The sequence below is a fragment of the Theropithecus gelada genome, chromosome 10 (assembly GCF_003255815.1).
Source record: "Theropithecus gelada isolate Dixy chromosome 10, Tgel_1.0, whole genome shotgun sequence".
NCBI lineage: Eukaryota > Metazoa > Chordata > Mammalia > Primates > Cercopithecidae > Theropithecus > Theropithecus gelada.
In genome coordinates, this window is record NC_037678.1 from 27,031,406 (window position 1) to 27,044,359 (window position 12,954).

The window sequence follows — 12,954 nt, forward strand, 5'->3', positions numbered from 1 at the left end:
AGAGCAAGACTCTGTCTCAAAAAAAAAAAATTTTGTTTTGAACTCCTGGACTCAAGCAATCCCCCAACCCGGACCTCCCAAAGTACTGGGATTATAAGCATGAGCTACCACACTCAGCCACATTTATTAATTTCACTCTTGGCAAACATCAGGGAGAAGCTGACCCAAACGGCCTGGGAAGGGGGATTGTCTTTCGGATAGAGACCAAGACTAGGGTTGGGACAGAGGAAAGTCAAATAAATCACACATTAGAGTTAGAAGCAGAGGCTCAGGCTGAGCCCAGGTTTATTATTCAAAATGAAAATGAAATGCAGTGATTAAAGGACACAGGGTCTCAGTGTGCATCATTCTCATGATGGCTTTCAGGCGGCTGTGGAAGACCGGGTAGGGATGGTGGCCTCGGGAGCTGAGGCGCTCTGGGACTTGGGCAAGTCTTAGGCAAGCCATTCCTGCTTTCTGGGCCTGGCTCCCATGGGCCATTAGAAATGAAAGTGCTTTGTGGACTGTTGAGGGCAGTGCAGGGGTAAAGCTTCCCAGCTCACCGGATCATGGCCAGCACCCAGGGCATCAGCCTCTGCTTTATGGTGGGGTCTGCAGGTGGGAAGTCCTTGGCCTTCAGAATGACCTCATGGGCCTCCCGGAAGAGGTCCTCCCCCACTGCTGCCTCCACGCGCTGCCGCCATGTGGCCAGCTTGGGTCGGCTTTCGAAGACTTGGCAGCCAGCACCCACAGGCTGTGGGGAAAAGGGGACAGAATGGGGATGGATGGTTGTGAGGGCAGGGATGGGCAGCATCTGATTTGGGGACCATAGATCTTCAGGAGGGGTTTGCACACACACTTAAGCACAGTGCCATAGCCAGGTGTGGCAGCATAAGCAGGACTTCAGCAACTAGCCAGGGCCCCCTGCCTAGGGGGCCCACCTGCCCACAGCACTCACATGCATCAGCTCCGTGATGGCTACCAGGTCAGCTAAGGAGATGTGAGGCCCAGTAAGAAAGGCCTTGTTCTGGAGGAACTTGTCCTCGAGCAACTGCAGGTTCACATCCAGCTCTGCCAGGGTGGCTGCCAGTGTCTGGGGAGATACTGGCTCGCCCAGGAAAACAGGGAACATCACCTGGGGATTGGGCAGGCAAAGTCAGGAGTTAGTGGGGTAGAGAGTTAGTTTTGATTTGCATTTCCCTAATGATTAGTGATGCTGAGCATCTTTTTTTGTACTTATTGGCCAAAATGAGAATATTCTCAACACATTGGGTTAAGTAAAACATATCAATTTCATTTTATTCTTTCTCTTTCTTTCTTTCTCTCTCTTTCTTTCTTTCTTTCTTTCTTTCTTTCTTTCTTTCTTTCTTTCTTTCTTTCTTTCTTTCTTTCCTCTCTCTCTCTCTGTCTCTCTCTCTCTCTCTTTCTTTCTTTCTTTCTTTTTTTTGAGATGGAGTCTTGCTCTGCTGCCCAGGCTGGAGGTGCAGTGGCGTGATCTCGGCTTACTGCAAGCTCCACCTCCCAGGTTCACGCTATTCTCCTGCCTCAGCCTCCCGAGCAGCTGGGACTACAGGCGCCCGCCACCACGCCCAGCTAATTTTTTGTATTTTTTTTTTAGTAGAGACGGGTTTTCACCTTGTTAGCCAGGGTGGTCTCAATCTCCAGTGCTGGGATTACAGGTGTGAGCCACCAAACCCAGCCTTACTTTTTTTTTTTTATTTTGAGACGGTGTTTAGCTGTGTCACCCAGGCTGAAGTGAAGCGGTATCATCTCGGCGCACTGCAAACTTTGCCCCCTGGGTTCAAGTGATTCTCCTGCCTTAGCCTCCTGAGTAGCTGGAATTATAGGCACAGGCCACCAAGACTGGCTAATTTTTGTGTTTTTAGTAGAGACAAGGTTTCCCCATGTTGACCAGGCCGGTCTTGAACTCCTGACCTCAGGTGATCCACTGCCTCGGCATCCCAAAGTGCTGGGATTACAGGCATGAGCCACTGTGCTCAGCCTCTTTTTACTTTTTAATTGTGCCTACTAGAAAGTTTAAAATTACGTATGTGGCTCACATTATACTTCTATCAGACAGCACTTGACTAAATGAACTAAATTCCAGAGAGGCATAACCCGTTCCTAGATGAGCTACTTTCATTCCAATTTCATTTCCTTGGACCCAAGCAGGCAGGGAGAAAGACTGCCACAGGCACGGGCTTTTCTGACTGAGCAGCAGTTTGGGAACTGGGGACAGGGCTGAAAAGCAGAGAGATCTTATAGGCAACATAGTAGTTGGTGATTAGATTTTAAAGCCGTGCTAGACTGAGCTAGTGACCTGATCTCACATTCAAGAAATCTGAAACCAAAGATAAACTGAAACCAACTAAACCTGCAACCCAGCCCACCTCCTGATTAGCTAGAAGAGAACAGCCTCGCATCCTGGTTACCTGACAAAGGGAAGTGCAAGCCCTTTCTTGGGGGTATTTATTATGAAATTTAATCTCTGTTCTTCTTTTATCATAATGTCTGGCACACAAGAATACATCATGAGGCCAGGCATGGTGGCCCATGCCTGTAATCCCAGCACTTTGGGAGGCCGAGGTGGGAGGATCACCTGAGGTCAGGAGCTCAAGACCAGCCTGGCCAACATGGTGAAACCCTGTGTCTACAAAAATAGAAAAATTAGCCACGTATGATGGCGGGTGCCTGTAATTCTAGCTCCTTGGGAGGCTGAGGTGGGAAAATTGTTTGAACCCAGGAGGCAGAGGTTGCAGTGAGTCAAGATCACGCCATTGCACTCCAGCCTGAGCAATGGAGTGAGAGTCCATCTCAAAAAAATAAAAAATAATAATAATACATCATGAGACAAGCAAAGAAGCAGGCAAATGTGACCCATAATTAAGAGGGAGAAAAAAACAATCAATAGAAATAAACCCATAGGCTGGGTGTGGTGGCTCATGCCTGTAATCCCAACACTTTGGGAGGCCAAGGAGGATGAATCACTTGAGGTGAAGAGTTCAAAACCAGCCTGGCCAACATGGTGAAACCCGGTCTATACTACAAATACAAAAAATAGCCAGGTGTGCTGGTGGGTACCTGTAATCCCAGCTACTCAGGAGGCTGAGGCAGGAGAATCACTTGAACCTGGGAGGTGGAGGTTGCAGTGAGCTGAGATCGCGCCACTGCACTCAGCCTGGGTGACAGAGTGAGACCCCCATCTCAAAAAAACAAAACAGGCCGGGCGCGGTGGCTCAAGCCTGTAATCCCAGCACTTTGGGAGGCCGAGACGGGCGGATCACGAGGTCAGGAGATCGAGACCATCCTGGCTAACCCGGTGAAACCCCGTCTCTAGTAAAAAAATACAAAAAAATGGCCGGGCGAGGTGGTGAGCGTCTGTAGTCCCAGCTGCTCGGGAGGCTGAGGCAGGAGAATGGCGTGAACCCGGGAGGCGGAGCTTGCAGTGAGCCGAGATCCGGCCACTGCACTCCAGGCTGGGCGACAGAGCGAGACTCCGTCTCAAAAAAAACCAAAAAACAAAAAAAAAAACAACAACAAAAAAAACAAACCAAAACAAAACAGATCCACAGAACACCTACGTGTTGCGATTAGTTGACAAAGATTTTTAGGTAACAGTGATAAATATGTTAGAGAATTTAGAAGAAAAGACAGATAAAATGGATAAACAGATGGTGAATTTCAGCAGAGAAGTGGAAATTCTAAAAACAACCAAATGGAATTTCTAGAGCTGAAAAATACATATCTCAAACAAAGAATGTATTGGATAGGCTTAATAGCAATTTGGCACAACAGAGGAAAGAATCTGTGAAGGCAAAGACAGGTCAGTAGAAATAATCCAAAACTGAAAAGAAGAAAATGGTGCCTGAGCACTTCTGGGGAATGTTCTCGCTGCCGCCCCCAACACTCCCAGCCTCACCTTATGCCACAAGGCCCGGAGGCAGCTTCTCCGCAGAGTCGTGTGCTGCCATGCCAGGTACTCATCCACACGGGCACGGGCCTGCAGGTCTTGAGGGTACCAGTAATCAGGGACCTTATATTTGCGCGTCAGGTAGAGCAGGATGGCCACACTGTGGGTGTGGGGGAGTCACGATAGGTAAGGGAAGGGCACTGTACTGGGTATTCTATATGTAGTTTTTTTTTTTTTTTTTTTTTTTTTTTTGTTGGTGTCTCCCTCTGTCATCCAGGCTGGAGTGCAGTAGTGCGATCTTGGCTCACTGCAACCTCCACCTCAAGAGAATTCAAGAGATTCTCCTGCTTCAGTCTCCCAAGTAGCTGGAATTACAGGTGCGTGACACCACACCTGGCTAATTTTTTTGTATTTTTAGTAGAGATGGGGTTTCACCCTATTAGCCAGGATGGTCTCGACTCCTGACCTTGTGATCTGCCCACCTCGGCCTCCCAAAGTGCTGGGATTACAGGTATGAGCCAACATGCCCGGCCTTTTTTTTTTTTTTTTTTGAGACAAGGTCTTCCTCAGTCACCCAGGCTGGAATGCAGTGTTGCAATCTCAGCTTACTGCAGCTTCAATTTCTACAATAGTGCACCACCGTGCCTGGCTTTTTTTTTCTTTTTTGTAGAGATAGGATCTTACTGCATTGCCCAGGCTGGTCTTAAATTCCTATCCTCAAGCAATCCTCCAGCCTTGGCATCCCAAAGTGCTGGCATTACAGACACGAACCACTGTGCCCAGCACACTTCTTTAAACTTTCTGACAATTTGCCAAAGTATTAGCCTCATTTTCCAGAGAAGAAAACCAGGCTTAGAAAGGCAGAGATTTGCCCTAGGGCACACAGCTCTTAATGGTAGAGCTGAGAATCTTTCTGAGGCTATACCCAAGCTTTTCCTACCACCAGGCAAAATCCCACAAAAGAATGTCTTGCCAAATGCTTAGAGACAGTTTCTGATCAGAGAACCAGAGAGAGCTTCCAGGAGGATTGGTCATCAAAGCTGATCTTTAAAGAAGCTCAGTTCTTTCCATTCTGCATCCACTCTCATCCGCTGGGATTCCGACCAGCCTGTGATGGCCTGATTGTTCAAAAAGGCTCCCATGTCCTTTTGTTCTTTCTATCATTCTTTCTGCCAAGAATCCGCTCCTATCTAAGCCGATTGAGGTAGTTTGGCTCCCTAAAGCACCACTCAGGAAACACTCTTGCAGCTGCAGGATCCTAGAACAACAGAACAGACAAGGCCCCCTGGCACTCTCCTCCTTCCCTGGGTTTTGAGGGCCGCCATGGTGATGGGATGAGCATGGACCTGGAAGGGCACAAGATGTGTCCATTTGGAGACACAGAAAAGCTTTCAGGAACTTGGGGTTTCCCAAGGGTTGGGCATGCAGGCCAAAAGGGCAGAAAACCTCTGTATCTGCCACTGGCCCATATTCTCTATTAAGCTGGGGCTACGCCCATGTCCCAGCTTAACGACTCCATTGTCTGTGCAGGGTGCCCAGGAGCTCCTTTTGCTCCAAGCCAGTTGTTCAAGCCATCTCTGAGGAGGGTTGCAGGTCCCTGTGAGCCACAGACCTCCTGAAGGTGAGAGTAGTGGCAGAGAAATGCAGAGATTGCACGTTGACTCTGGCTGCTACCTGGGAGGTACAATGCTGAGGAACACAAGGACTCAGGACACTTGGGGCACCAGGAAGGAAGAAGGTCCCTGGCAGAATGTCAGTGGAATTCACTGGAGGTGCATCCATCCTGAGATTTCAGAGATGAGCTCTAAAGCACAAACTCCAGTTTCTCTTTCTTATGGGAAGGGTGACTCTGGCGACAAAAGGGGCAGAACTGGGGAAAGGTTGGCCTTTCCTGAAGAGGATTCAACTTCTTGGGACCTGCTGTGATGTAAGACGTCCATATCTGGTGGCTCTCCCATGGGGGAGACCCATCCTGGGAAGCTGCAGCCCAGAGATGGAGCCACCGGGCAGCCCAGATGCCACTGAGCCATCGCCACAGAAGCTTGGCCAGAGGACTGCCCCGTGGTGGCCAAAGCTGCCTTCCTCCACTGGCTTGCTGCCTCAAGGATACTCTCACCAGCAACCAAAGGACTGGTGAGGAAGTAAAGTAGATGTTTGCTTTTCCAATCATCAGGGTGAACTGGAATAGCAGGAAGCCAGGGGCCCGGGGTCCAGTACTGACTCTCTGCGGGATGCGGGGCACAGAGACTCTCTGCCTCTGAAGACTTTAGTTTCCTTGTCTGTGAAATACAGGGTTAGAGCAGGATGGTTCCAGCAGGCCTGGCAGCAGCCCTAGGGTCCTACTTACCTCTCCGTCAAGGTGAAGTCCCCGTCCTTCAAGGCTGGCACCTTCTTCAGGGGGTTCACCTGGGCAAAAGCATCGCTTAAGTGCTGACCTGGGAAGAATCCAGCATGGTGAGTGGTGGGAGGAGAACGCTGAGCCCGCCATGGTCGGTGCCCCTCCCTGCAATACTCAGGCCCCAGTTTCATAGCTCTTCTTCCCACCAGTCTGCACTCCTGGTTGGCAAAGACTGGAAGGGCCCCTGCGGGAGGAGGAGGAGGCCACTCCACTAGCTGGTACAAAATAGACAACATCCCTTGCTAAGTCCTGTAGGCACAGCCTCCTTCCATAGCCTGCCCCTCTGCAACAGAGCTCACTGTGCAGGGTGTGGTTCCTGGACCTTGGCATGCACCCTACCCACCTCCTCTTTCCACTATTGCCAGCTTCATGAACTTACAATCAGAGCATCCCAAGCTGCAGGATAGGTCACCTGAGGGGACTCTGGCTTACTACCTTGTCCCTTCCACCATTAACTCTAAGGCAGGGTCATGAAACACAGAGAAGTGGCCTTTTTCTGGTATCTACCTACTTAGAAGCAACTTCTACTGGCTCTGCCATGTCCCTTTGTTCACCCTGCCCTGGGCATTGTGGAGCTGTGTGTAACATACCTGCTACCACCTTCCGTACCCTGACCTTTTATTCTCCTTACAGATGGGGTCTCGCTATGTTGCCCAGGCTGGTCTTGAACTACTGGCCTTAAGTGATCCTCCCACCTCGACCTCCCAAAGTGCTGGGATTACAGGTGTGAGCCACCATGCCCAGCCTGCTACCCTCTCTTTACCCTCCCTTCAGACTGTTCCTTCACCAGGAACACCCTCCTCTCTTTCCTAGTAAAACATGCTTCCCTCCCCACCACTATATTTGACAACCAGCTCGGACGTCCTCTTGCCTCCCATTCCCTTTCCTCTGCCCCATACTCTGCAGAGGAAGTCCTTGTGCAGGACAGTGGGCAGTCTCCAGTAGAGACTAGGTGGAGAAGTTTCAGGCAGAGGGCCAGCCATGGAGTGGGAGCCCTGGGCAGAAGGCTTAGCCAAGTAGAGTCGCCTTACTTGCCCAATCAGCCATACCTGGGTTCTGCTTCCAACCCCTCCTACTACCCCACCCCGCACTGGGCCTGGGCCTGCCAGCTGAGTCCTCAAGGGCCTTGGAGGCATGCCAGAGAAACAACAGGGTGTAGGGCTCACCAAGCCCCAGGGTCCCCCTTCTGCTCCCAGCATACCCCCTGGGGCAACCTACCTCCCCAGCAGGAACAAGAGGCAGAGGACAAGGTTTTGGGAGGCAGAAGTTGTAGTGAGCTGTGATCCTGCCACTGCACTCCAGCCTGGGTGACAGAGCAAGACTCCGTCTCAAAAACAAACAAACAAACAAAATGCCTTGGGCCAGGCACAGCAGCTCATGCCTGTAATCCCAGCACTTTGGGAGGCTAAGCCGGTGGATCATTTGATGTCAGGAGTTGGAGAACAGCCTGACCAAAATTGTGAAATCCCATCTCTGTTAAAAATTAGCCAGACATGGTGGCACACATCCGTAATCTCAGCTACTCAGGAGACTGAGGCAGGAGAATCGCTTGAACCCGGGAGGCGGTGGTTGCAGTGATTTGAGATCCATGCCACTGCACTGTGACAGCAAGGGTAAGACTCTGTCTCAAAAAAAAAAAAAAAAAAAAAGAAGTGGAAAACAAGGACAAGGTCAGAGGCAAAACAGGAGGAGCAGAGGAAGGAAGGGACAAAGAAGAACCCCAATGCAGACTGGACGAGTGCAGAGGGCAGGGACGGAAAGTCACGTCCTGAGCTGTTTGCTGTTGCAGAATCTCAGCAGCTGGGCCACAAAGAAGGGACTTGATCCCGCCCCAGTGTCTACACTTGGCACCCTTAACCTCTCTCATCCCGCCTTTCCCTAGGCCCAGGTCACACGCGTTTTCATTTTGTTTCTTATTTTCATTTTAAGATGGGGTCTTGCTAGAATGTCCTGACTGGAGTGCAGCAGCTATTCAAGGACACCATCATAGCGCCCTGCAAGGGGAGCCCTGACAGACGGCACCTGGAAAATCGGGACACTCCCACCCTAATACTGCGCTTTTCCAACGGCCTCAGCAAACGGCACACCAAGAGATTATATCCCGCGCCTGGCTCCGAGGGCCCCACTGCCACTGAGCCTGGCTCACTGCTAGCACAGCAGTCTGAGATGAACTGCAAGGCGGTAGCGAGGCTGGGGGAGGGGTGTCCCCCATTGCTGAGGCTTGAGTAGATAAACAAAGCAGCCGGGAAGCTCGAACTGGGTGGAGCCCACCGCAGTTCAAAGAGGCCTGCCTGCCTCCGTAGACTCCACCTCTAGGGGCAGGGCATAGCTGAATAAAAGGCAGCAGAAACTTCTGCAGACTTAAACGTCCCTGTCTGACAGCTTTGAAGAGAGTAGTGGTTCTCCCAGCACGGAGTTTGAGATCTGAGAACGGACAGACTGCCTCCTCAAGTGGGTCCCTGACCCCAGAGTAGCCTAACTGGGAGCCACCTCCCAGTAGGGGGGTGACTGACATCTCATAAGGGCGGGTGCCCCTCTGAGACGAAGCTTCTAGAGGAAGGATTAGGCAGCAACATTTGCTGTTCTGCAGCCTCCACTGGTGATACCCAGGCAAACAGGGTCTGGAGTGGACCTCCAGCAAACTCCAACAGACCTGCAGCTGAGGGTCCTGACTGTTAGAAGGAAAACTAACATAGCGCCCTGAAGCCTGGAACTCCTGGGCTCAAGCGATCCTCCCACAGCAGCCTCTGGAGTAGCTGGGACTACAGGCGTGTGCCCCTGCACGCAGCTGCGCCTGTTTTTGTCCTCCGGTCTCGCTTCTCTTCATGATCCAAACCCCTTTATTCGGCCTTAGGGGAACCCCGTGGTCTATTCCGTGAGACCGAGCAGAGTTTGGGGGAGCCCCCACTCTTGGATCTCCCTGCTGGCTCTTTCTCCCTTCGGTCTCCAAACCAGACCAGCAAGGGCCCCAGGAAGAAGGTGGCGCCGGGAGAAGTTCCCTAAGCTATGTATGCCTACCTGTCCCTTCCTGACTTTTCAGTTCCCCAAACCCGAGGCCAGAGCTACCTTTAATCAGATCCACGATGCGCAACTCGAAGGGGATGCCGTTCTTCTTGGCGAAGATGTAAACAGCGCGGCAGGGCTGGGACAGCAGGTCCAGGTACAACTCCAGGCCCATAGCGGGGACAGACCGACCAGAGAGGAAACCAGCAGGAGAAAGCAAACTCCAGTGCCAGGACTCGGGTCTCAGACCTCAGACCACGCCCCTGAGGCCACGCCCCCCGAACGCGGTGCCCCATTGGGCGGCTCGGGCGCCTGGGGACGCTGTTTAGTCCCATCGCGGGCAGCGGGCGGCCTGTCAGAGGGCTGGGCCAGCCTGGCTCCTGCAGGATCAGGGCGGGTGGCCAAGAGACGGTAGTCCCTCAGGGGGACGCACAGAAAGGCCCCAGTTCCATCCCTTTCGTGCCTGGCTCTCTCATTTCACTTAGCATAATGTCTTCAAGGTGCATCTGTGTTGAAGCGTGTGTCAGAATTTCCCATCGTCCCCATTTCAGAAGAAGAGATAAACACTGAATGATTATAGACCCAGAAAGTCTGGCTCCAAAGTCCATCCTCTTGGCTCAACACTGCAGAGTCCTTGGTGCCAGCAAGTGGCAAAGCCTCAGGGCTTACGTTCAGTGTTTTGTGGCCACTCGCTTCACTCCAGTCGCACTCCCTGGAATGTGACAGCCTTGGTCTTCCTGCTCCTGCCAGCACAGTGCCATCCATCGCATTCCCTGGGTTTATTTCTTCCCTTCTCCAGGCCTGTGTTTCTCCATCTTTAAAATGACAGGGAAGCTAAAGCCCTCCTAAGTCCTTGCAAGTGCACACCCCTAAATTCATCTGCGAAGTTGTAAGCCCAGGCCTGCTCCTTGCTGCCAGGGAGCCCCCCAAGGCCTGCCATGGAGCCTGTCAAATAGTATCAGGGTCACATATCACTTTCTAAAACAAATCCCACTGAAAGCGTGTCAGCCAAAGCATAATGTTTTCTAGAGAATAAGGAACATTTCTGCAAAGAAAGTGGAAGTAATAACTATTTTATTTTATTTAGATAGAGTCTCTCTCTCTTGCCCAGGGTAGAATGCAGTGGTGTAATCACAGCTTAGTACAGCCTCCAACTCCTGGGCTCAAGCCATCCTCCCATCTCAGCCTCCCTGAGTAGCTGGGACTACAGGTGCGCACCAAGATGCCCAGCTAGTTTAAAAATTTTTTTCTGTAGAGGCAGGGTCTCACTGTGTTGCCTAGACTGATCCTCCCACCTCTGCCTACCAAAGTGCTGGGATTAGAGATGTGAGCCATGACAGCTGGCCAGTAATAATGATATTTTAACTGGAAAAAAATTAAGGAAAGATGAGAAATTCAGATTTCCATGTTAAAGTTTTGAAAGGAGGTAGACACTCAGAGAAGGCAACGGCTGCCTTCCCCTCACCTCTGGATAACTTCAGTCAGAGGCCCGAGGAGGAGCTGTCAGGATTCTGGTCCAAGGCTCAGCCTGTCTTGCAAGTTCAAAACCTAATTTGGGGTGCGAGTGGTGGCTCATGCCTGTAACCCCAACACCTTGGGAGGCTGAGGCAGGCAGATCACCTGAGTTCAGGAGTTTGAGACCAGCCTGGCCAACATGGTGAAACCTTGTCTCTACTAAAAATGTAAAAATTACCTGGGCATGCTGGCATGTACCTGTAATCCCAGCTACTTGGGAGGCTGAGGCAGGAGAATTGCTTGAACTCTAGAGGCAGAGGTTGCAGTGTGCCGAGACTGTGCCATTGCACTCCAGGCTGGGTGACAAGAGGGTAACTCCACCTAAACAACAACAACAACAACAACAAAAAAAAAACAATTAATTTGGTCCATGTTTCAGGGTTCATCATTTTCTTTGGGTCTGACTCACATAAACCAACTCACAAAGGCTGTATTTATTAATTTATAGAAAACAAGATAAAAGTGAAAGTATGTGGGATTCTTTTTTTTTTTTTTTTTTTGACTTAGCCTCTCTCTGTCACTCAGGCTGGAGTGCAGTGGTGCAATCTCTGCTTACTGCAACCTCTGCCTCACGAATTCAAGCGATTCTCATGCCTCAGCCACCCAAGTAGCTGGGATTTCAGGTATGTGCCACCATGCTCAGCAAATTGTTGTATTTTTAGTAGAGACAGGGTTTCACCATGTTGGCCAGGCTGGTCTTGAACTCCTGGCCTCAAGTGATCTGCCAGCTTCAGCCTCTCAAAGTGCTGGGATTACAGGCGTGAGCCACCGTGCCCGGCCTGGAAAAAAGAGAAAAGTCATTTAGACAGAATGCTCCCAAACATTGCTCAGTGCTCTCTTGGCTGTGTAGTCTCCTAGAAAGCCTCTTGGGTGTTACTGGCCAGGACCAGGTCCGTTCTGCCCATGCACAGTAAATTAATCACTGTGACACGAGTTTTGCAAAAGAGAAAAGATTTATTCACAGGGCGCCAAGCAAGGAGGTAGGATAATAGCTCTCAAATCCACCTGCCTGAAAATAAGGCTTAGGGATAAACCTTGCTTCCAAGAAATAGAGCACAGACCCCAGCCACACTCAAGGGGAGGGGGCTATACAAGGATGTGAATACCAGTCTGCCTGCCTCATGGGCCTGCAACGCCGAAGGGCCATGCACTTGGTTTAAAGCTTTGCTGTTGCCATCTTGACATTCTTAACAATTTAAAAATAAGGGTCCCCACATTTTCCTGTGTAGCCAGTCCTGTCCAAGGAGTCCAAAGAGCTCACGAGGGTGGACAAGGCACTGTCTGCTCTGGGCAGCGATGGGGCCACTAACAGCTGTTCTCCCGTCTCCCAGCCCCTACCCCAGGGCCACACCTTCCCCGTGATCTCTCACATTCTTGTTTATTTGTTTGTTTGTTTTCTGAGACAGGGTCCTGCTGTTACCCAGGCTGGAGTGAGTGCAGTGGTGCAAACTTAGCTTACTGCAGCCTCGACCTGGGCTCAAACAATCCTTCTGCCTCAGCCTCCCATGTAACTCAGACCACCAGAGCATGCCACCATGCTTGGCTGATTTTTTGACTTTGTAGAGACGGGGTTGCACTTTGTTTCCCAGACTGGTCTTAAATTTCTGGGCTCAAGTGATCCTCCCACCTCAGCCTCCCAAAGTGCTGGGATTACAAAGATGTGATCCACCGCCCCGGCCTCTCTCACATTCTTGACATTTAAAGTTACCGTCATTAACAAGGAACATGGTTACACTCAAATTTACTCAAGAAAAAACTCTTTTCTCCATTAAAGAGATATGTGGCCTAGCTGCTTCCTACTCTAGTTGAGGTCTTCTTTTTCCTTTTTCTTCTTCTTCTCTCTTGTTTTTTAGAGACGAGGTCCTGCTATGTTGCCCAGGCTGGTCTCAAAGTTCTAGCCTCAAGAGACCCTCCTGCCTTGTCCTCCCAAAGTGTTGGGATTACGGGTGTGAGCCACTCTGTCCAGCCTCAAACTGTGCTCATTAGATCAGCAGCAGCAGCAGCCTTGCCTGGGAGCTTGTTAGAAATATACTACCAGGCTCCCATGCCTAAACCCAGACCTACTGAATCAGACAGAGTCTGTATTTTCATAAGATCCTCAGGTGATCCAAATGCGCCTCAAACTTCGAGGAGCTTTGATCCAGAACCT

At 50.7% G+C, this 12,954-nt stretch overlaps 1 protein-coding gene across 8 annotated transcripts; it reads right to left on the minus strand.

The window, feature by feature from the left end:
* Nucleotides 1-248: 248 nt before the first annotated feature.
* Nucleotides 249-10,353, minus strand: LOC112633539 (glutathione S-transferase theta-1). 8 transcript variants are annotated; one of them, XM_025400258.1, is made up of 5 exons: nt 9,354-10,353; nt 7,506-7,614; nt 6,237-6,324; nt 938-1,114; nt 249-733 (listed from the first exon to the last, which is right to left on the minus strand). In XM_025400258.1, the coding sequence occupies exons 1-5, from the start codon at nt 9,463-9,465 to the stop codon at nt 539-541; spliced, it is 681 nt and encodes a 226-aa protein (XP_025256043.1). In that variant the 5' UTR covers nt 9,466-10,353; the 3' UTR covers nt 249-538. The 8 variants fall into 8 exon arrangements, with proteins under 8 accessions (XP_025256043.1, XP_025256047.1, XP_025256042.1 ...); XM_025400257.1 differs by lacking the exon at nt 7,506-7,614 and adding an exon at nt 3,899-4,049 and having other exon boundaries at nt 251-733; XM_025400262.1 differs by lacking the exon at nt 7,506-7,614 and having other exon boundaries at nt 9,354-9,545.
* Between the last annotated feature and the right edge of the window lie 2,601 nt (nt 10,354-12,954).